Source organism: Geotrypetes seraphini, chromosome 7, assembly GCF_902459505.1.
Source record: "Geotrypetes seraphini chromosome 7, aGeoSer1.1, whole genome shotgun sequence".
NCBI classification, from domain to species: Eukaryota; Metazoa; Chordata; class Amphibia; order Gymnophiona; family Dermophiidae; genus Geotrypetes; species Geotrypetes seraphini.
Window position 1 is genome coordinate 14,482,426 of NC_047090.1, and position 24,633 is coordinate 14,507,058.

Consider the following 24,633-nt stretch of genomic DNA (forward strand, 5'->3'; position numbering starts at 1 on the left):
ACAGTGACCGGGTGATCCACCCCCCCTCACTGCACAATTGGGAAGAGGGTATTACAATACGAAAAACTTGACCGTGAGGGCAGGCAGTAGAACTACAATGTTTATAAGAAAGGGCGGGGAATAAAACAGAAGCCAACGGGCCTCTTTCTCAGTTACCGCCTTTAACGAAATGCTTCTTCACATTAAAAGGTTTCAAAAATCAATTTGAAACTCTCCAAGGTTTGTTTGGAGATGTAACATTTTAGGTAGGGAATTCCAAAGTGTAGGTCCCCGTGCTGAGAAGAAAGAACCACACACATGACCACGCACTACAGTGTTCCCCCCGCGAATTCGCGGCTCGCACATCGCGGGCTCACTCATTCGCGGCCTGCTCCGACCGCCTCTTCCTGTACTAAAGTCGCGTCAAAGCAGCTCCTGATTGGTGCAGCCCGACTTGAGTAACAGGAAGAGGCGGTCGGAGCAGACCGCGAGCGATTTTCTGCACCCGACGGCGCCCTCAGCTGCCCTCTGCCACCTCTCCTGCCTTTTGACAGGTGAAAAATCGCAGTTTTTCAAAATTCACAGGGGTTTCTGGAACGGAACCTCCGCGAATTTCGGGAGAGTACTGTATTTCTTTGTAGGTGGGAATCACTAATAGGTTCTGATCAACAGACAGGGGTGTAAGGGGGGGGGTAAGGGAGGGGTCCGCCCTGGGCACGGTCTTGCTCGGGGTGCCTGCACCCCTCCTCCTCTTCACCTCCCTTCCCACTCCTCCCCCTGCCACGCACGCGTGCCCTTCCCCTCCCCCTCACCTTTTTAAACTTCGGCGCGAACGGCCACCTACTTGCCGCCCGTGTCGGCTTCGGTGTTCTGTCTGTCACTTCCGGACCCCCCCCAGTCCCGCCCCCCAATCCCTTCCTAACCCCACCCCAGCCCTTCTCTCGTCGGGCAGGAGGCATCTGCATATGCTCGAATACGAAACAATGTCGTTGGGCGCGTGCTCGCGTGCACATAACACCATCGAGTCATATCTGTGCATGCCCGACGACGATTTGATAGAAGCTTTTCAAAACCCAAAGTGCATTACATTACATTACATTAGGAACTTCTATTCCGCCTATACCTTGCAGTTCAAGGCGGATTACAAAAGAGCTAACTGGACATTTCCAGTGAAGTTACAACAGTTTTGGGTTTTTTTGTTGTTTTTTTTTTGGTTACAAGGGAGGAGAGGTACCTGGATTAATTCCGGAAGAACTTGCAAATTGGATATTAAATTGACTGTACGTTACTGTGTGATATAACAAATAGATTACAGTTAGAGTACGAATAAGATTACGTTATATTTCAGGGATCTGAATACTTGGTTGGTGTTTTGGGGAGGAAGAGATTATTTAAGTGGAGGTTTTGGGGGAGAATTTATCTAGGAGGAGGGGGAAGGGTTGGGTTAAGATATCTGGATAAATTTTTTTTGAAAAGTAGGGTTTTGATTTCTTTTCGAAAAGTTTTGAAGTCGCCCGTTGCCGTCAACAGGTTGGAGATGGAGTGGTTAAGAACATAAGAACATAAGAAACGCCTTCACCGGATCAGACCGAGGTCCATCTAGTCCGGCGATCCGCACACGCGGTGGCCCATTTAGGTACTCCTTTATGGAGACCCGGATTTACCGTATCCCTCAATATGATATGCAAGAAGGTGTGCATCCAACTTGTGCTTGAATCCCAGTACAGTGGTCTCCTCCACAACCTCCTCCGGGAGCGCATTCCAAGCATCCACCACGCGCTGTATGAAAGAAAACTTCCTGACATTTGTCCTGAACCTGCTTGCGTCGCCAGAAGGTTATCAAACATCTTTTTGCGCTGAGTGCCCTTGAGTGGAGGGAAGGCAAAAGGGTTCGGAGTTCTTCTTTGTCTTGAGGTGAGGTGCCAGGTTTTGAAAAGCCCTCCGGACCCCCCTGGACATGTCCTCAAAAGGAAGACATGACCGGGGAAATCCGGACATCCGATAGCCCAAAACTACCTTTATCCGGCATCTACCAATCCCCATGTGTGCCGGATAACTGAGAGTCTACTTGAAAATCGGTATTGGTGTAGGCTGGGTGGGCTTTCCAGTCTGAATTCAGCAAAAGTTTACTTTTTATGGTCCTCCCAGGTTTCTTATGGGTTTTGTTCTTGTTTCTCCAGTTACCACTGGTTTTAGTGTGTGCACAGGAAACCGCACCGCCAATCAGTGTCATTGCCAAGGTGACAGGAAACCCTGGTTGGTCGGAAGTTGATTGTGCTGCATTTAATGCTCCTCCCATCACGTGTTCTTCCTTTTTGGCTGAAGTTAAGACGGATTAATCAGTGCCTGACATCTGGCTGAGCAGGACCTCGTCTGACTGGCTTGCAAAACAGCGATACACAGAAAAATTAGGAATACGTCCGTGCCCTAAAGTAAGATTCATTGTCAATCTTCACAGAACACTTTAGCGTGGAGGAAACAGGAGGCTGCCCCCCCCACTTGGAACACGAAAGGGTGAACCCACAAATAATACAAAGAAAGACAAGTACAGGCAGTCCCAAGGTTAAGAACGGGTTCCGTTTTCTAAGCCGTTCTTAAGTTGAATTTGTACATAACTCGGATCCTAGTATTTTTCCCATCTTCTCTACCTCCTTGAGGCTCCTCTTGCATCCCTTTCCATCCGTCCCACTGTTCCCTCTCCACCACCACATCCAACATTACTCCTTCTCATCTCTCTCTTCCCCATGCATCTCTACCTCACTCCTCTCCCACCACTATGTCCAATAATTTTCTCTCCTTCCTTATGCCCAATAATTATCCTCTTTCTTCATCTCCCCATGTGCACCATCTCTCTTTCTCTCTCACTCAGACACTCAATTCTCCCTTTCTATTTCCTCCCCCACCTCAGCATCTCTTTCCCTCACTTCCTCCTTCCATCCTATGGCTCATGCTCCCCTCTCTCCCTCCTTCCCTCCATTCTGTGTCCTAAGTTCATGCCCCCTCCTTCCTTCCATCCTTTGTCCAAAGTTTGTGCTCCCCCCCTCCTGAGGACCAACACGCCCTTCTCCCTCCCTCCATTCTGTGCCCCAAGTATGTGTCTCCCTACAGCAGGTGTTTACCTTCTGGCCGGCTCCCTCCTTCTTCCAGCCTTAGTGGTTTTTTCTGCGCAAAGCTGTGGGCAGCGACTCCTATGAGCGTCCCGCAGCTGAGCCAGAAGCCTTCTCTCTGATGTCGGAGGAAGCTCCTCCCATGTCGGAGGGAAGGCTTCCAACTCAGCCGCAGACATGCATAGGAGCCGCTGCCCGCGGCTTTGTGCAGAGAAACCACTGCGGCTGGAAGGAGGGAGCAGGCCAGAAAAAGGTAAACACCCGCCAGAGGGAGGCACAAACTTGGGACACAGAATGGAGGGAGGGACAGAGAGAGAGGGGCGTGTTGGGACACGGAAGGTAGAACAGGACCCCTGTTCGTAAATACGAGTCCGACGTAAGTAGGATGTTCGTAAAACGGGGTATATGTATATGGATGGTATAAATAGATAAGATTCTCATGTATTGTAACACCTTTACTGAAGCTCATGCAAACCGCTCAGAATTGACTTCCCTCTCTTTAGTAGCGGTGCAGAAGCTTCCAAAAAACAGCATATGTACCTGACTCACTCAGGTGCTTATGTGCTTGTCCATAATATTAATAAATAAATATATCATACCTCAACGGATTAATATTAATGATATCGGGTTATCTAGGATCTGAATAGAATAAATTTTGTACATAAATTTGGGAGCACACACAGAACAAAAACTTATTTATAATCAAATGTGGTTTTTTAATTTAAAAAAATGTTAAAATATATCAGCATGTAGCAATTTACAGCTTAGCCCGAGGCATCACACACTATGGAGTCCTTTTACTAAAGGGTGTTAAGCCCCCAACGCACGGTTATTGTTGCAAAAACAGATATGGTACTTTTTTTTAATGCTCTTCTTTGCGCGTTACATATTTTTTTAAAAAATATTTTTTCAATGGGGCATCCATGGGCGAAGAATGGGTGTGAAAATTAACGCACAATCTGGAAAAAAAAGAATGATGCCTTAAATCCTGCCACATTAGAAATGGGCTGAAAGCACGTGGGAAAATCCTGTTTTTAAAACACGTTACGTCAATTTCCCAAAGCTTTTCGGTGGTCGGTGTGAAATTTTGGAATGCCCTGCCTGGCATTCTGCGATTTTGTGCGGGGAAGATCAATTTTAAGAAAATGTTAAAAACGCAGCTTTTTGTCAATGCCTTCCTATGCTAATGTTTCAGCAGTCTCTTCAGTTTCAAGACATAGGGCCTCTTCTATCAAACTGTGCTAGAGAGCCGGGCTGAATGGTCCGCGCTGCTCCCGATGCTCATAGGAACAGTTTGATAGAAGAGGCCCATAGTGTTAAGAATATTTTTGCCTTGGATTTAATATTCAATGCTTTTCTGCATTTTAATTGTTGAAATTATGATATGAAAATGCCTGTATTGATATTATGATTTGATAATTGTTTTAGATATTGTATTATTTTTTCCTGGGGGATGGGAAATTTATGTTTGTCCATTGTTTGTATCATGAAAGATCAGGTGGACTCCCTAATCAAAAAGAGATTTTTCACCCTCTGGAAACTTCAATCCATTAAAGCATACTTTGATAACTCTGCCTTCAGAATCTTGGTACAATCCCTCGTATTAAGTCAACTCGACTACTGTAACATCGCCTACTTAGCAATCCCCCAAAAGAATATGCGACGATTACAACTAATGCAAAACACTGCGGTCAGACTAATCTTCGGTCTAAAGAAGTTCGATCACGTGACGCCATACTTCAAACAGCTACACTGGCTGCCGATGGAAGCTCGTGTAAAGTTTAAGTTCGCCTGCCTCTGTTTTAAAGTTTTCTACGGTCTAACCCCTAAATACATCACTGACCTATTCTCCTTCTCAGCCAACAAACACAAGAGAAGCTCCCACTCGCACTTCGTTTCTCCCCCGGTTACAGGATGCAAACTAAAAAAACACCATGAGCATCTTCTCTCACATCAGGCTGCTCTATGGGGTAAAGACCTAGAACAACTCCTATTGCCCACCACTTATGAGGTATTCAGGAAACGCCTCAAAACTCACCTATTCCTGAAATACCTAGACAGCTGACCCACTTCCCTCCTTCCCCTCGCTTGCCCTTTCTCCCCATTGTTCCCACATCCCTTAAGTTAACTCAACTTGTACGTCAACTCAACTTGTACTCCACTAATCTTCTGTAAACCGCATAGAACTTAACGGTATTGCGGTATATAAACTGTTATTATTATTATTATGTTTAGCGACTAAAGGGTGACCAGGTTAATATGCATGTAACCAATGTGAAAACTGCAGTTTTATGCAGTATATAAATGGTTAAATCACAGGTGTCAAAGTCAGTGCTCGAGGGCTGCAATGAATATGCATGAGATCTATTAGCATACAATGAAAGCAGTGCATGCAAATAGAAATCATGCATATTCATGGGGGAAATCCTGAAAATCTAACTAGATTGCGGCCCTCGAGGACCGACTTTGACACGCCTGGGTTAAATAAATATTAAGGCCCCTATGTCACACTCATCGTGCAATGTCAAAATGTGAGAAAGCGTGATTTTGATTAACTCCCTACAGAGCATGCAGGGCCTTACAACTCTTATTTGCGATTATATAGGACGGTAAAGTCTACGGCCTTTCAATCACATATAAATCTGTTCCACTTTCCTGTCCGGCTCTCTTTCTTTATTTTGCTCATCTCCTAATGAGCTGCTCCCTCATTTCCAAGGCTTTTGGAGTGCTGTGCCCTTTTGCAGACATGCCCTTTTTCCTTCCTCTTCTATTCTCTGTGATATTTCCATGACTGCATCACTGCTTCGAGTTTGCCAGCCTCGCATTCTGTTGATGGATTAATTGGGACCTGTATCACGGCCAGTGCCAATCTTGGTTCACGTTTCTAATAGAGCCTGGGGCCAATTTAACTCCACTTGTAATTTAAATAGGAAAGCTGCAGGATGTAATTGCTCCTCTTAAGATTGTTTCAGCACATTTTATTTTTCCAAGAGATAGCCATTGGGTTTACTTTGGTCCTGTAACACTTGTCTACCTCTTCTAAAGAGGGTAGATGTCAGAAAGTTGCAAGTAAACGGGAGAACAGAGATGAGTGAGTTACCCTAATTCTCTCTACCAACATTATAAAGGTTCTTATGGCACAAAATATGCGTTGGGTGTGCAATGATATTCTATAATGGTATATACGGTACCAGCAAAGCAGAACAAACAGTGATGGTCAAGCTGATAATTACGAAAGGCTTTCTTGTAGTAAGGACCCATCATGGCTGGGTTTCAGCAAGATTGCCTTCATTAGTGGTCTACAACATTGCAGACATTCAGTTGAGGACTTCTTTCGAAAAAGCCAACTAAGTCTTGACGACGAACTGTTTTACTAAGGCATTCCCACAATTACCAAACCATACTATATATGGTTTCTTATATCCCACCATTTTCTACAAGGAATCATTGCAGCTTACAATAAAATTGGGATCAGTTATTACATTTGCAACCAGATTCTAAACTAAACTAAAACTTGGATTTGTAGACCGGGTCATCAACCAAAAGAGGAGCTTGACTCGGTTCACAATCATTAAAAAAGAAAAACATAAAGGTAATATAACAAAATAAAAGGAACCAAAAAAGGGACCAGGAAGCAGAAAAACTAAAAAGAGTGATTTCCAAAATGATTTGCAAACAGGGTTGTTTTTAAAGTTTTGCGAAAAGATTGGAAGGCGCCAAGACCCCTTAAAAGTAAAGGGTATTCCATTCCATAATTCTGCCAATTTGAAAGGAAATGATTGGCTAAATTTCTGACAGTTTTTATTCCCTTTACTGAGGGAAAAGAAAGTTTGAATCTTTGGGTACTTCTCACGAGATAAGATCTATAAGCATTCCAAGATAGGGGAACAAAAAGAACAAGGATACCATACAGGATCTTGAAAGCAATACATGCACATTTGAAATGAATCCCGAGATGGACAGGGAGCCAGTGTAGATTCTGAAGCAATGGGGACACCTGATCAAACTGATGATGATTCTAGATAGAGGGTTAGGCAGAAATCAGTCATTATGAAAAGAAAAGATAAGTCTTTAGCATTCTCTTGAAGCTTTAATAGGAGGGATCTTGGCGTATAGATTATTCCAGACTCTGGGGCCCAGGGATTCAAAGGTGAGCTTGAATAAAGGTGGCTCCCTGATCCGCAATTTGTCTTATGTACCTTACCCTTCCTTATGCTTTTTAATTCCAGTTAATAATCTCTGCAATATCTATTTAGGATCTGCAATTATGATGTACCTGGGTGACCTTTTGTGTCTGGGCTCCAGTACTGAATATCGAAGCAGATGCAGGTGAACGAAACATAGCAGGTTAAGTGAGATATTTAGTAATTAACTGGCTAAGATGAACCACATAAAGATAGGACTGTGTTTTATGCGGTCCGGTTTATGGGGTTATCTTAGCTAGTTAAGTTCTGACTGTGTCCCAGAATGCCCTCAAAATAGCTGATTTCAGCTTGGGTGTTAATTGGTCATTTTCAGTGGAACGATCCAGTTAATGCCCAGTTAGCTAGGGACAGGTGACTTAAATGGCCAGGATCCTTGTTTTGAATATTGGGGCCTGTGTTAACCGTTGAGGGGGGTTCCCAGCATTTTGGCGAAGGCAGTGTGCCGTTATGACAGAAAAGTCGTTGTTTATTTTGTGTTTACTGCAGGACCACTGATGTGGGATGCCGTTAGTGAGATCCTGCTTCCGCCAACAACACTTTGCCATCCTTGTTCAATCCATCATCCTTTCCAAACTAGATTACTGCAATTCCATCTATCTTAGTCTAACAAAAAAGAGTCTTCATAGACTTCAACTAATTCAAAACACTGCGGCCAAGCTGATCTTCGCAAAACATAAATTTGACCATGTCTCTCCACTTTTGTCCAAACTCCACTGGCTCCCAATAATCGCCAGGGTTCATTTTAAATGCTCCTGCCTAGCTTTTAAAATGATACACGGCATCCTCCCTCCTCTAATCCCACTATCTTGGAACTCCCCGAGTCCCGACAATACCAGGCCCACCCAAAAACTTAAACTTTCCTTCCCCTCACTAAAAGGTGTCCTCTATGTGGGAAAATTGGGAAAATCTCTCTTTTTCAGAATTACAGGGCTTTGGAATAACCTTACAACCCCACTGTGGACTCAGGTCTCCTTCCAACTATTCCGTAAGCATCTGAAAACCAGTCTTTTCACAAAAGCGTAATGCTCTCCTCCCCCCCCTATTCTCAATCCACCAAACTCAATGTGCTATTCTCTTCCTTTATTAAACTTTTGTAAACCGTGCCGAGCTCTATATTCATGGAGAGGATGCGGTACATAAACTTAAGGTTTAGTTTAGTTTAGTTAGCTAGGGTTATCAGATTTTGCATCTGGTAAAGGAGGACATGTGGCCCCGCCCTGTTCTGCTCTCAGGCCCACCCCTTTCCATCCCTAGGTCTGCCCCTGTTTACGCCGTCCCCGTCCCATTCCGCCTCCCAACCCCCAGCCCCACGCAAATCTCGTCTCTTCGGGTCTGGAATGCATCTGCACAAGCGACTTGATGACATTGCATGCATGCATGTGATGTCACTGCATCGCATCCACACATGTGCAAATGCACGCCAGACTTGGCCCTGATCTTACCAGCTTTTCAAAACTTGGACAAAGTGTTGGGTTTTGCAAAGCTGTCCGGATCCCCGACAGTCCTCTGAAAAGAGGACATGTCCTCAGACATCTGGTAACCCTACCGTTAGCTAACTGTTCCATGTTATCTGCTGTATTAACATTGAACGTGTGATAATAACCTCCAGGTTGAAAATGAGGCCCATATACACCTCCCACCCATTACATGCCCCATAATGAGAAAGTCCTATTGGACAAAGCAGACTGCTGGGCACGATGGACCACTGGTCTGACCCAACAGCAGCAATTCTTATGTTCTTACGTTCAATTGAAACGACCAAAGTTCTGTCCTACGTGGCAGTTTTCACTCAGCACTTTTCTTCCAGGTAAAGATTAAAACATTTGAAGGGCAGCAGGGAAGGAAGGTTTTGGGCCCAGTTTGGGGCATATTTCTCTTTTTAAAACATCTGAAATCTGTTCTCTGAACTAGAGAATGACACGGGGACAAATTTTTCTCCATCCCCACAGGAACTCATTTTCCCGTCCTGTCCCGGTGAGTTCTTTTCCTGCCCCTGCCCCATTCCTACAAGCTCCGTCCTCATCCGCACAAGCCTCAAACCCTTTAAAATCCTAAGTAGCACCATTCTAGAGCTCCGATTGTGATGTCATAATGCCTCATTCCACCAATGCCTAAGCTCCGTCCTCATCCGCACAAGCCTCAAACCCTTTAAAATCCTAAGTAGCACCATTCTAGAGCTCCGATTGTGATGTCATAATGCCTCATTCCACCAATGCCTAAGCTCCGTCCTCATCCGCACAAGCCTCAAACCCTTTAAAATCCTAAGTAGCAACATTCTAGAGCTCCGATTGTGATGTCATAATGCCTCATTCCACCAATGCCTAAGCTCCGTCCTCATCCGTACAAGCCTCAAACCCTTTAAAATCCTAAGTAGCAACATTCTAGAGCTCAGATTGTGATGTCATAATGCCTCATTCCACCAATGCCTAAGCTCCATCCTCATCTGCATGAGCCTCAAACACTTTAAAATCATAAGTGTTCAAGGCTTGTGCGGTTAAGGCAGAGCTTACAGGAATGGGGCAGGGGCAGGGACAAAACTCGCGGGGACGGGATGGGGAAATTGAGTTCCTGCGGGGACAGGGAAAATATTGTCCCCGTGTCATTGTCTACTCTGAACTAATCCGCTGGATTTTCTGGGGAGCTGATATTTTTGTCCCTCTTGCATTTTGTTTTAATGAAATTCTTCCTTGACTAGATGAAGAGTTAAGAGAGCATATTCACAAACATGATTAATGGGAAGGCTGCACAAGAGATACAGTACGCACTGCAATCTAGATTTCTCGTTTCAATTTAGGGATCTTTACATCGGATTGTGGAATTACAGTTGCTGTACGTGATGGAAATGTGCAGTTTAGCACTTTGGCCTATAGATGGCGCAGTCAGCTTGAACAATTACCAATTTTATACCTAACAGCAATACTGGACCACCTGCAATCTGAAAAAACAGGATTTTCTATAACATATGTAATACTCTGGAATTAATTTGAACCAAAGTAGGGGAGTGGCAGGAAAGGGTAAAGAAATGAGGGGACGCTGGAGCTAGGTTTATGATTTTAGGAACCTGCTTTGCACCGCTTTGGGTGAATCCCTTCATAAAGCCAGTTAATAAACCACAGTAAGCAAATAAATATCCTACTTATCTTGACATTGTTAGTACCACAAAAAAGTAGTTAAGGTGAGGTACAAATGGGCTTTTATTGCACCTTAATTTACCACAGGAGTGACTAATCCGTGGTATGTCAGTCAGTACCACAGGTTAGTCACTCCTGAAGTTCATGAACGGCCCAGTTGTGACTGACCTCACCAGCAGCATAAGTCATACTCCCTGAGACTATTGAGCCACAAGGCTGCTGTGCAATGTATCTAGGCCATATCTGAAAGAAGCCAAACAATGTATAAAGATCCCCTTCCTACCAATGCTGTCCTTCATCACATTCACCCCTCTCAATGCCCTCCCCCCCACCTCCAGACTCACCCTTCCACAAGTCCCCCCCCCCTCCATCAGTCTACTTTGAAAAATCCCTGGAGTCTAGGGGATATGAGGCAGAAGTGATTCCCAGTCACTCCTGCCCCTGTCGGCATTGGGTTCAAGATGGTACTGGTGATCCTTAGTGGTAGTCTTGCAGTACTACTGCTAGGAGCTAAGCTGCCTTATGAGGGCAAAAGTCAGGAAAAATAATGGCAGCTTTTTGCTAGAATTATTTTTCCAGGAATAACACAAGTTGTGGCGTTCATTGCCAGCTGTATTATTGAACTGACATAGTAATAAGGTGTTCACATCTCATTATTGTGTATCCAATGGTGCCTTAAATGAATGTGCATTACTGTAATACAACACCCGTTATTGTCATTTAATGCACAATTTAAATAACACATATTATGGCCTTAAAGCTCTTCGATAACTAACCTCTATGTTTTTTCCCCAGTAAAACTTAATTCCTCGGAATACCCACAATTTGAATGGCTAAATATACTGTATATACTCAAATATATTTTGATCCGAATATAAGTCGAGACCCCCCTTTTCCCCCAAAAAGGAGGAAAAATGGTTGACTCGAATATAAAAGTCAGGCGGCTTAATATTCAAGTGTCCTGCCCTGTCAAGCTCTGCACCCAGCCCCTTCCTGCCAAGCTCTGCACCCAGCCCCCTTCCCTCCCCTGCCAGGCACTTCACCCAGCTCCCTTCCTGCCAGGCACTGCACCCAGCAGCCTTCTCTCCCTCCCCTGTCAGGCATTGTACCCAGCCCACTTCCTTCCCTCTCTTCCCCTGTCAGACTCTTCACCCAGTACCCTTCCTTCCCTCTCTCCCCTGTCAGGCTTTGCACCCAGCCCCCTTTTTTCCCTACCTCCCCCCCCCCCCCCCCGGTCAGGCTCTGCACCCAGCACCCTTCCTTCCTTGACGGATTCTGCACCCTCCCTCCCTCCCAGGCTCTAAACTCTGCCCGCCTCCCTGCCCTAGCCTCATATCTCATCTTGCCGATCCCCGGTGAAGGTGCAGCGGGCAGGAACGAACTTTCCGAGTTCCTGCCCTACTGCTAAACAGTTTTTTCAGCCGCTGAGCGGCAGGAGCGCAATTTGGCGCTACTGCTCAGTGCCGAGGGGCATCTACTGGCTCCTGTGAATTCTCGTGAGAATTCGTGGGAGCCAGTAAGGAAGCGGCTCAGCCCCCATAGCAAAATATAAGCAAAAGAGACTCAGCCCCCATAGGCCAGTCCGTTGGTTCTTCACAGCTGCATCCCATTAATAAACAAATGTCTCTAACCCACGAGAGTAGGCACAACCTACCTTTCCTGAAGGCCCACGGGCTTCATTTTGAATGGAGAAGGACTAGCAGAGACCGAAGGTTTAGTGTCAGCAGCTCCCTGGCACTGGGCACCCACGGTGACATTTACAGATTTGGAAGGAGGGTCAGGCTGGACCATGCTGTCTGCACACTTCACCCCACACTGTGTTGTCTGCACCGGGAGAGGCGAAAGGTGAATCTGTTGATTTTTCTCTTTGTCCTCCCTCTGTGAAAACTGAATCTTTTCTCTTAACCTGTAAAGAACCTTTAGAGAAGAGAACACGAATGCTTTTCCCACCTACAGTATAAACGTAGCACACTAGACAATAAAAATTCTGGTTTTATGAGACATTCACAATTTGTGGTGAGTGTTCTGACTAAAGGTTTTTATTCTTTTCTTAAAAAAAAAAAAAGACAACAATCAATGCGGTAGGTTTGGTTTTTGGGCTGGCTAAAGATTGCTGGTCTTGCAGAATAATCATGGATTTTTTTTTTGAGAAACCGATGGGGTAAGTAAACAATGAATTATTAAAACAAAGAAATTGCTCAGCTCTGATTGTTTTCGATTTGTCGTGTTATTTTCTGTATTTTTTTTTTAAAGCTTTTATGTAACCCACCCTGAGTGAAAGGACAGGCCAAATAATGAAATAAAGGGGATGTGAATACTGTAGAAAGTTGTACCATCAGCCATAAATGCTAATTGACCTTATTTGGGGTCAATATTCAGTCTGCTGAAAAAGCATTTGCTACCAGGTTAAAAACATTCTGAATATCAACTCTTAAAGGGTCAATATTCAAAGCCAGTTAAGTGGGTAAGAGAAACGGGGCAGAGTCAGCAATTATCTGGGTGCCCGCAAAGGGAATAATCACTATTTTGTAAGAGCCTGTGCCAATATTAGCAATGTTAATAAACGTTTCCCCCTCCCCCTACATTCAGGAGGTGTTTTTCCATGCTGACCACCACTGGCTAAATTATCCAGTAATATTAGACAGCACTAAATATTCCTGTATAATTTTGGGCAGGCCTGGCCTCTTGGAGCTTATGTGGCTCAGCCAAAATTCAGCCAGGACTGCATAAGAGTTATGCGGCCCTGGCTGACTATCAGGTCAGCTGCATCATTTTTTTTTTTTTTTTTTTTACGTAAAAAAGAAAACCCCACGACTCCTCTTGTTCCCCCCTCCCCTGAACATGCCCCCTGCCCTCTCCCTCAGGCTGCAACCATGACCTCCCAACCCCCCAAACCCACCCATTGTATAGGCAGGTCCCCCGGAGGTGCCCTTAGACGCCTCTATTTTTTTAAAATTGCGATTTCATTGGTTTTTAATTAGCACAACCAACTACTATGCTGATTAAACCAATTAAACTCAATTAAGTTAGGCGGTGATAAGAGCGCCTGCCGCTGCTTAACTTACAGCGCACTATTGAGAATTTGGGCCAGTGTGCTCAGACCGAGGCAGTAGTCCGCCAGAGTTTCTTTGTAGTTTGAAGAGGTTCAAATTCAGTTGTTAGTACAATCATTAATTCTGAGCATTTCGAACTATTGTAACATAGTCTATTTTGCAGGACAGAAAAAGCATTTTCACAAACTTCGCATTGTTCAAAACATGGCTGGACGCCACATTTTCAACCTAAAAAAACCTGACCGTGTTGCACCTTATTTCAGAAGACTACACTGGCTTCCTGTAAGAGCCGGGATAATCTTTAAATCTGGCTGTTTTCGCTGTAAGGTGTTACATGGATTAGCAGCAGGATATCTTGTTGACCAACTTCAAGACGATCTTTGCCTAGGCCCTAGACCATCCGAGTTTGTTTTTCCCACCATAAGAGGTGACCTTCATAAATGTTATCTTCATCGGCTACGTTCTTTTCAAGCGGCAAACTGGGAGAGGAGATTTAGGACCTTTGTTGCTCACCGCAAGTTCTTACTCTCATTAAAAACTTTTTCGTATGTTAAATATCGTCCTGAATGATGTTAACTAATTCACTGTTGTCCAGTTTTTTTTTTTGTGAGTTGAACTTCACGGTAATGGCGGGTTATAAATAAAATGTTAACATGTTCTTCCTGTGATAAAGAAGGTTGAAGTTTCTCCTTAGGTCAGACCCTAGGAATTAGGGACCAATACCCAACATTCCATTTCTGAATCAATACTTGGACAAGTAGATGTCAGAAGCACTTAGCAGTCAAGTTTCCAGGAAGGATACGATTGTTCCTCAGCCTGTTGAGAGGGATGGATACAGGAGACAAATCCAAGTTTCAAGTTTATTTAAAATATTTGATTTGATCGCAAAATCCAAATCCAATTTGTGATGTCAGTTAGATATCAACTCGGTTTTTTGTCTCATTAGATTGGAACATACTATTTAGTAGGTTGGAAGAGAGGAATTGGAGTGGTCTGATTTTTGGACGGTTCTCATTTTTTCCCCTCAAAGATTAGGAGCAATGGGTGAGTTTGGATGTTCAGGTATCAGATGGGATTCCATCAGATATTGATGGTACCACAAGGATCAGCGTTGTCCCTGGTATAAGTTCATCTTTTACTGGCACCTATCTGGGCTCTGCTTTTGGAGTTCAATGTGACGTCAGACTCTCCATACAGGCAAAAAAAAAAAAAAAAAGAATGAGGGAATTGATACAGAGCTGTTACTGAAGACTGGGCTTATTTTTCAGCATGTACAAGATTGGTTCAAGAGTTGCTGGTTGGTTCTAAATAGGGGCAAAGCTAGCATAATTTTAAGCTCCTAAAGTAAGATGAATTTCTAGCTGAAAATAGGGCACAAATTTAAGAGGCATCTTGGGAGCATGAATTTAGGAGCTCAGCATTTTCCGAATATTTGACAACTGAAAATGCACCTAATTTCACAATGAACTTCTGCCACTGAGCTCCATATTCTACACATACACTCGCAAATAAGGGTTGGAAAATACACCCCAAAATCTATAAGCACATATGATGCACACACGTTTCAGACACTTCAACCCTCCAGAATACTGAACCACCATAAAATGGGAACTGATATGAGACAGACTTTAGAAATGTAAATGCCAGACTTACCATTAAGCACGTTATAATAATGAGAAGGATGCTAAGAAAGATCACAGCTGCATAAAATCCTTCCTTGTCCCATAATTTGTCTGCTTCATGCTGCCCCTGTAGGACATTTTTCTAAAAATAAAAGGATAAAAAAAAACCCTAGTTATTCAATGACTGGGGTAGATCAGAAATCGTTCTTCTGCCACCGCGATGGCTTGTCTCCAGTCCTAAACAAAGCCATAGGGGCGTGCCTGAGCCCTAAGACCAAGAGCGGACCGGTCAAAGATCGTCTTTCCTAGTGACGGAACAATCATCCCACGCACTGTGGAGTGTTCTCAGCTAAGCAAACAGTGCACGCGTTCTTTCTGGGAAACCAGCAGGCCCTTCGGATGTGAGGCTAAAGCTCATCAAAGTGCTTCTCCTGGCCCCTTTCGCTATTCCTTCCATCTCCTCCCACTACACCTCCTCACTTGCTCATCTGGAAACCCTACATCCTTTTAGAACGCAGTGCAAACAGGTAGAAAGGAAACATTAACACAATGGAGGAGATGAATAAGGAAACGACTCCAAAAAAATCATGGCTCTGCCTCACTGAGCTACTTGTAACTCATTCTTCACTATTTCCAGGACTTCTAGAGCCTCTTTACCCTCGTGTTTATTTAAATGTAGAGCAAAGTCCAACAGATACTGAATCATTCCATGAGAAACCGGGATCTGGTGATAAAGTGTGGCCATCGCTCCAAGCTCCCACCCATTTCTCCAGTTTTGCTTTTGAGACTCACAGACCTACTGTACAGCTCAAGTCTTCACTTTGCTGCATCATCAAAGTGACGAGTGCCTGGCCCTCTGTGTCCCTTACCCCCACCCCACCACTTTCTGCTGCTTTTCTGTTAATCGGCACAATGTGAACTTCTTTCTACGTCAGGGGGGGTCAAAGTCCCTCCTCGAGGGCCGCAATCCAGTCGGGTTTTCGGGGATTTCCCCAATGAATATGCATGAGATCTATTTGCCTGCACTGCTTTCATTGTGTGCTAATAGATCGCATGCATATTCATTGGGGAAATCCTGAAAACCCGTCCGGATTGCGGCCCTCGAGGAGGGACTTTGACACCCCTGTTCTACATGCTCCGTTTTCGGATCTTTCCACTATTCGGCACAGCTGAATGTAAAGGAAAATGCCCATTCATATTTCATGGCCCTTTCCACGTTCAGCAGGGATATGCCCAGAATAGCAGAAATTCAGGTAAGCAGGGAAAGCCTCACTTAAATAATAAACATGGACTTCCTTTACCTCTCCCGACCTCCACACACTTCCCTAATACATTACATATTGCCCTCGTTTTACTTCTAAAAATTGGACTGTCCCGAGAAACACTTTGGCTCCGATTCTGCATAACACGTCTAAAGTTAGGCAAACAAATTGAACCTTTGCTCAAACCACGCCCATTCCACGCCCATTGAGTTAGGCACGAGTTTTAAACATGGGCGCCCATGAAATTGTGGCTGTGCCTACAAAGTGGCGTCCACGTCCTTTGGATGTCCAAGTACCAATTATCGCTTGTTAAAACCCTTAATTGGATCATTAACCTCTTAGATTGGACGTGTCAAGCACGACTTATAGAATCGGGGCCTTTCAGTCTAATATTCAGTTGCAGTTCAGTGGGTGGCAGCCGCTGTTTCCTCTAAGCTGTGCCTAATATGAGACTGCCCACTTGTAGCAATATATTCAGTGGTTCCAGCTATATGTATAACACTGCTGAATATGGGAATAAGTGGAAAATCCAAAGTAAACATTACTGAAAGTCGGTCTGCTATCATATTAAAGAGAGTGCATTGTGCTGTGCAGCCACTAGGTAGCGCTGTTCTGTAGGAGTTAAGAAGGATATGACGCTACTCGAGAGGGTTCAGAAGAGAGCGACACGTTTGATAAAAGGTATGGAAAACCTTTCATACGCTGAGAGATTGGAGAAACTGGGACTCTTTTCCCTGGAGAAGAGGAGACTTAGAGGGGATATGATGGAGACTTACAAAATCATGAAGGGCATAGAGAGAGTAGAGAGGGATAGAAAGAGAGAGAGAAAGGGAGACAGAGAGAAATAGAGAGAGAGAGAGAGAGAGACACACAGAGAAATAGAGAGAGAAAGAGAGAGAAAGAAAGAGAAAGAGAGAGAGAGAGAGAGAGAGAGAGAGAGGAAAAGATTGGAGAAACTGGGACTCTTTTCCCTGGAGAAGAGGAGACTTAGAGGGGATATGATGGAGACTTACAAGATCATGAAGGGCATAGATAGAGTAGAGAGGGATAGAAAGAGAGAGAGAGACAGAGAGAAATAGAGAGAGAGAAATAGAGAGAGAGAGAGAAATAGAGAGAGAGAGAGAGAAATAGAGAGAGAGAGACAGAGAGACAGAGAGAAATAGAGAGAGAGAGAGAGAGAGACAGAGAGAAATAGAGAAATAGAGAGAGAGAGAGAGAGAGACAGAGAGAAATAGAGAAATAGAGAGAGAGAGAGAGAGAGAGACAGAGAGAAATAGAGAGAGAGAGAGAGAGAGAGACAGAGAGAAATAGAGAGAGATAGAGAGAAAGAGAGAGAGAGAGAGAGAGAGAGAGAGAGAGAGAGAGAGAGAGGAAAAGATTGGAGAAACTGGGACTCTTTTCCCTGGAGAAGAGGAGACTTAGAGGGGATATGATGGAGACTTACAAGATCATGAAGGGCATAGATAGAGTAGAGAGGGATAGAAAGAGAGAGAGAGACAGAGAGAAATAGAGAGAGAGAAATAGAGAGAGAGAGAGAAATAGAGAGAGAGAGAGAGAAATAGAGAGAGAGAGACAGAGAGACAGAGAGAAATAGAGAGAGAGAGAGAGAGAGACAGAGAGAAATAGAGAAATAGAGAGAGAGAGAGAGAGAGACAGAGAGAAATAGAGAAATAGAGAGAGAGAGAGAGAGAGAGACAGAGAGAAATAGAGAGAGAGAGAGAGAGAGAGACAGAGAGAAATAGAGAGAGAGAGAGAGAGAGAGAGAGAGAGAGAGAGAGAGAAATAGGGAGAGAGAGAGACAGAGAGAGAGACAGAGAGAGAGAGACAGAGAGAAAGAGAGAGAAAGAGAGAGAGAGAGGAAAAGATTGGAGAAACTGGGACTCTTTTCCCTGGAGAAGAGGAGACTTAGAGGGGATATGATGGAGACTTACAAGATCATGAAGGGCATAGAGAGAGTAGAGAGGGATAGAAAGAGAGAGAGAAAGGGAGACAGAGAGAAATATATATATATAGAGAGAGAGACAGAGAGAAATAGAGAGAGACAGAGAGACAGAGAGAAATAGAGAGAGAGAAAGAGAGAGAAAGAGAGAGAAAGAGAGAGAAAGAGAGAGAGATAGAGAGAAAGAGAGAGAGAGAGAGAGAGAGAGAGGAAAAGATTGGAGAAACTGGGACTCTTTTCCCTGGAGAAGAGGAGACTTAGAGGGGATATGATAGAGACTTACAAGATCATGAAGGGCATAGAGAGAGTAGAGAGGGATAGAAAGAGAGAGAGAAAGGGAGACAGAGAGAAATAGAGAGAGAGAGAGAGAGACAGAGAGAAATAGAGAGAGAGAGAGAGAGAGAGACAGAGAGAAATAGAGAGAGAGAAAGAGAGAGAAATAGAGAGAGAGAAAGAGAGAGAAATAGAGAGAAAGAGAGAGAGAGAGAGAGAGAGGAAAAGATTGGAGAAACTGGGACTCTTTTCCCTGGAGAAGAGGAGACTTAGAGGGGATATGATAGAGACTTATAAGATCATGAAGGGCATAGAGAGAGTAGAGAGGGATAGAAAGAGAGAGAGAAAGGGAGACAGAGAGAAATAGAGAGAGAGAGAGAGAGAAAGATTGGAGAAACTGGGACTCTTTTCCCTGGAGAAGAGGAGACTTAGAGGGGATATGATAGAGACTTACAAGATCATGAAGGGCATAGAGAGAGTAGAGAGGGACAGATTCTTCAAACTTTTGAAAAATAAAAGAACAAGAGGGCACTCGGAAAAGTTGAAAGGGGACAGATTCAAAACGAATGCTAGGAAGTTCTTGTTTACCCAACGTGTGGTGGACACCTGGAATGCGCTTCCAGAGAGCGTAATAGGGCAGAGTACGGTACTGGGGTTTAAGAAAGGATTGGACAATTTCCTGCTGGAAAAGGGGATAGAGGGGTATAGATAGAGGATTTCTGCACAGGTCCTGGATTTGTTGGGCCGTCACGTGAGCGGACTGCTGGGCATGATGGACCTCGGGTCTGACCCAGTGGAGGCACTGCTTATGTTCTTATGGCTCATGCCATAGGGGGAAAAGCGCCCTTGAGCATCTTAGAACAAGCTCAATCCGCAACAAAAAAAAGAAAAACCTGGCTCTATGTGAGGAGATGACTTTACAGTACAAGTACTTGCTAATTCACGGTATGCCACTGTCCAAATCTCTATTTGGCAGCAATTTAGAAGTGCCAGCACAAGATTTCCATGTTTGCATCAGTATTTCATCTGGCCTTGCTTATTGTGTTGCAGCATCAGAATCCAGAAAGACCGGTACTGGGTTCCTTGTTATAAATCTTATTTTATTTAAGTATTTGATAATACCACCCTTCTGGTATAAACCAACCAAAGCAGGTGACAATCAAATGGTTAAGACAGTGTATGTGCCGTGGCAGATGCCAGGTGCGCCGTGAGACGCCGACGAGGAGGAGAAGCGCTGGTGGACTGCTTACAGGACGTGCCTCTGGCGGTGAAAAACGCGCCCCGTAGTCAGTCTGCTCCTTCTCCTCACCTCTCCTCCTGCAGCACCTCCGGCAGTAATAGGAGGCTCAGGGGCCGCGGCAGAAGGACATCTGCGCATGAGCGGGCATTGACGTAATGACATCACACACATGCGTGACATCATGGTGTCTACGTCTGCGCTTTTCCGGATGCCCTCCAGCCGCGCGGCCCCGAGATTAGTGTGCCGCGGCTTACAACGTGTGCGACACACTGGGTTAAGATAATACAACCCTGAGATAGAGTTATACTTTATATAAATACGGTTGATGGTTGTTTTCTTCTGGATTGCTGCCTTGCACAATGCTTTGCTAAATTTGATGGCTGTAATTTTGTTACCATCAATAAAAATTTGTACAATAAAACCTTGGTTTGCAAGTGTTTTTGCAAGACAAGAAAAACATTTAATTAAGTTTTAACTTGATAAACAAGCAATGTCTTGCAATACGAGTACATACAGTATACACGCGTCACATCATCACAACTGAGCCGATAGTTCTTCTCTCTCCGATGCTGCGGGAGTGCAGTGACTGTTCTAAACGAGCGAGGTCTTGCGATACGAGTACGTATACAGTATTTTGTATTAAAGTTTTTGGGTTGTGGAACGAATCGTCTGAGTTTCCACTATTTCTTATGGGGAAATTTGCTTTGATATAAGAGCGTTTTGGATTACAAGTATGGTTTCGGAACGAATTATGCTCGCAAACCAAGGTTGTACTGTATTTCTTTATTTATACCCTGCCTTTCCCAAGGCGGGTCACAGTAAACTACACATACAAACAGAATCACATACAACAGAACAAATCAAACATCAATATAACACAATAATAACAAAGTAAAGCCTCCTAAAATTACAAAGAGGCTACCAGAGTCTTGCATCAAAAAACTCTAAATCAAGTGCCATATTTCATCTTACAGAAGAGATGTTTCTTCAACATTTTCTTAAAACTAGTCAAACTAGATTGCTGTCATAAATATCCCGGAAGTTTATTCCACTCTCGAGGACCCACACGCGAAAACATGCGAGCTCTAGACCCGGCTAGCTGCAACTAAAAGATAATACAACCCATACAATTAACAAACAATCCTAATATCTAGAAGCTCCTTCATCAGGTAAAATCTAAAGGTAAAGAAAATTAAAAAAGTAACAGAAGTCATAAAATTAAAAGAAAACAAAACAAACATTTAAAAAAAAAATCAATACACACCAGGCCCTATGAACTCCCAAATTTCATGGCCCTAAAAATGCTAATGTACAAAAAGAAAAATGTGCTTTTAAACCTTTCCTAAAATACTCTTATTTGGTTCAAGCTGAAGTTGGGGAGGAGCCGAGACCCACAATGCCGGAGCCTAATAAAAGAAAGCGCGTTCTCGCGTAGAATTTGACCTTTCTTGGCAAATAGGTGGACTAGCCAACCGCTAGAGTCTAAGATTGCAAGGAATGCCGCGCACAATCCTACACAGAGAAAACCAGAGAAGGCGACCAGGTGGTACTCAATATTTTTATTCTACGAAGATTCGAAAAATTTAATGAGGACTTTTTTGCGCAAGTCTGCCCAGCATCGTTTTTTTGGTTTTTTTTTTTGCGATCATTCTGATTGGTGAATGACTCAATCATTATAATTTATAAGATAAAACGGTCAAAGTTAATATATTTCCATTAAAATATACGTGCATAAATTTAGGGGTGGAATCCGCACCTAAATTTTATGTGTAAGTCAAGAAAGGGGCTGCAGAAATGGCAGTCGTGTTCCCTCAGTTTACATGTATAGTTATAGAAAAAGGGAGATCTGAACCTAATATAGCCCGGAGGGTTTGCGCCACACTTCAGTTGGTGCAAATGGCCACGTCTAAAGCTAGGCCTGGGTCTCAGGCATACGCACTATTCTACACATCGCACCTACCTTAGCACCGAGTGGGGTTTTTTCAGCAACAATTTTTTGGGGTGTCATATATAGCGTTTAGTCTTGTATGCCAGTACGTTCTCTATTCGTAGCGGGCTCACAATCTCAGTTTTTGTACCTGGGGCGATGGAAGATTGACCATAGAAACAATGCGGATCACTTTACCAGATATCCAACCCACAAAAATCACATTAACAAAAAGGGTTTTATGGGGGAAAATACATCCATTATTTAAGCCACTAAATTCAAAAACAAAATCATTCCCCCCTACCTTTGTTGTCTCCCTCCCTCCATGCTATGCCTTACCTTCTGGCCTGCTCCCGCCTGGCCATTTTATGCTGCCCCCGGTGTTATCTTCAGGCCAGCTCCCTCTTCCTCACTGATGCAGTGCACAAAGCTGCGGGCAGCGGCTCCTTGAGCGTCCCGTACCTCATCTGGAAGCCTTCCCTCCGACGTTGCAACGTCAGAGAGAAGGCTTCCGGTTCAGGCGCGGGACGTGCGTAGGATCCACTGCCCATGGCTTTGCGCACTGAATCAGTGATGAAGAGGGAGCTGGCTCGAAGATAACACCGCATTGATCATACCATGGACCGGCGGTTGAAGAACACTGTTTTGGGCCTGATGCACGTGCCGGCCCTGTGGACCGGCAGGAAATTTCTGTGGACCGGTGGTTGAAGAACACCGATATAAATCATCTACAATGATCCTCCACCCCACCCTTAAATCTACCTCACTCAATGTAGCTGGACATTTTATAAATAAAGAAATGATATACGTTTGCAAAATACTAGATAAAAAAGAGAGAACAGCAACACTTATCTAAGTGGCCGTTTGCCAGAGCCAACGTTGGTAGGGATTCCCATAAATATTTAAAGATTGCGACACTTTCGGCTTCTTTTAAGAACATAAGAAGTTGCCTCCGCTGGGTCAGACCAGAGGTCCATCGCGCCCAGCAGTCCGCTCCCGCGGCGGCCCATCAAGTCCATGACCTGTAAGGCGATCCTTGTTTAAATCATTTAATCTCAGCTGCCGCGTGGAAATACCCCTGAAGCCCTTTAATTCTCTATGGGCTTCGGGCCATTAGCGCACAGCAGCCACTAGCACGGCTTTGTAAAAGAGGCCGTATATGTGTAATAAAAGTGGCTTAAATAATTTACGTATTACTTTTTTTTGGGGGGGCAATGGAAGATTAAGGCGCTCCTTTACTAAGCTGGGTTAGGCGCAAGAGCAAGAGCACAACAGACAAAAGCACAGTGCCTGACAAAGGCTCAATACCCAACAGTATGACGCTTGACCTACTCCTACTGGAGCATTGGTCCAGGACCTGGCAACTATGTTTCAATGCCAAAAACTGCAAGGTCATGCACCTTGGCAGCAAAAATCCATGCACGTCTTACACCCTAAATGGTGAGACCCTAGCAAGGACTGTAGCAGAACGAGACTTGGGGGTGATCATTAGTGAAGACATGAAGACTGCCAATCAAGTGGAGAAAGCTTCATCCAAAGCTAGACAAACCATAGGTTGTATCCGTAGGAGCTTCGTCAGCCGTAAGCCCGAGGTCATAATGCCTTTGTACAGATCCATGGTGAGACCCTATCTGGAATACTGTGTACAATTCTGGAGGCCACATTATCACAAAGATGTGCGGAGAACTGAGTCGGTTCAGAGAATGGCCACCCGGATGGTCTCAGGACTCAAGGATGAGGAACGGCTGGATAAGTTGCAGCTTTACTCACTCGAGGAACGCAGAGAGAGGGGAGACATGATCGAGACGTTCAAATATGTCACGGGCCATATCGAGGTGGAGGAAGATCTCTTTTTTCTTAAAAGTCCCACGGCAACAATAGGGCATCCGTTGAAACTCAGGGGTGGGAAATTTCATGGTGACACCAGAAAATATTTCTCCACCGAAAGAGTGGTTGATCACTGGAATAGTCTTCCACTAGAGGTAATTGAGGCCAGCAGCGTGCCAGATTTTAAGAAAAGATGGGATTGGCACGTGGGATCTCTTCATGGAGGGAGTTAGGGGGTGGGACATTGGTATGGGCAGACTAGATGGGCCGTGGCCCTTTTCTGACGTCAGTTTCTATGTTTCTATGTAACGTGTGCCCAGCAACTGTAAGGAACTAAAACACTGCTTTGTTATCTGAATGCTCTACACATGGCTTCACGCCAATACTGTTTAACAGTGCCCGGACGAAACGGTTGCTCAGACCGTGAAAAGATGGCCACCATCGGCGGCTTTGAGCACAGACTGAAACAAGCACAGCCTCTTGTGAAGCAATTAAGAAAGCTGATCCCGAACGGGACACTATTTCGTTAATAGTGCAATTGCACTGCACCTTCAAGGCTAAACTAGCACTCCCCCAGACCAGGGGTCTCAAAGTCCCTCCTCGAGGGCCGCAATCCAGTCGGGTTTTCAGGATTTCCCCAATGAATATGCATGAGATCTATTTGCATGCACTGCTTTCAATGCATATTCATTGGGGAAATCCTGAAAACCAGACTGGATTGCGGCCCTCAAGGAGGGACTTTAAGATCCCTGCCCCAGACTATTCATCCTACTCCGCTCCAGTAACCAACACCTCCTTAATATCCCTTCTCTACGCCATCTCTTTTACAACACACTAGAAAGAAGATTTTCTCTGTTACAGCCCCTACACTGTGGAACTCTTTACCCCCTACACCAGGGGTAGGGAACTCCGGTCCTCGAGAGCCGTATTCCAGTCGGGTTTTCAGGATTTCCCCAATGAATGTGCATTGAAAGCAGTGCATGCAAACAGATCTCATGCACATTCATTGGGGAAATCCTGAAAACCCGACTGGAATACGGCTCTCGAGGACCAGAGTCCCTACCCCTG

The 24,633-nt window shown here is 44.4% G+C and overlaps 1 protein-coding gene across 4 annotated transcripts in view; it reads right to left on the minus strand.

The window, feature by feature from the left end:
* Nucleotides 1-24,633, minus strand: part of PTPRR (protein tyrosine phosphatase receptor type R) — a 133,732-nt gene that overhangs the window by 50,496 nt on the left and 58,603 nt on the right. For all 4 annotated transcript variants that reach the window (XM_033950706.1, XM_033950704.1, XM_033950703.1 and 1 more), the window contains exons 4-5: nt 15,129-15,239; nt 12,077-12,339 (exon numbers count right to left, since the gene is read on the minus strand). In XM_033950706.1, the coding sequence (XP_033806597.1) occupies nt 12,077-12,339; nt 15,129-15,239 (374 nt within the window). The remainder of the gene's footprint in view (nt 1-12,076; nt 12,340-15,128; nt 15,240-24,633) is intronic.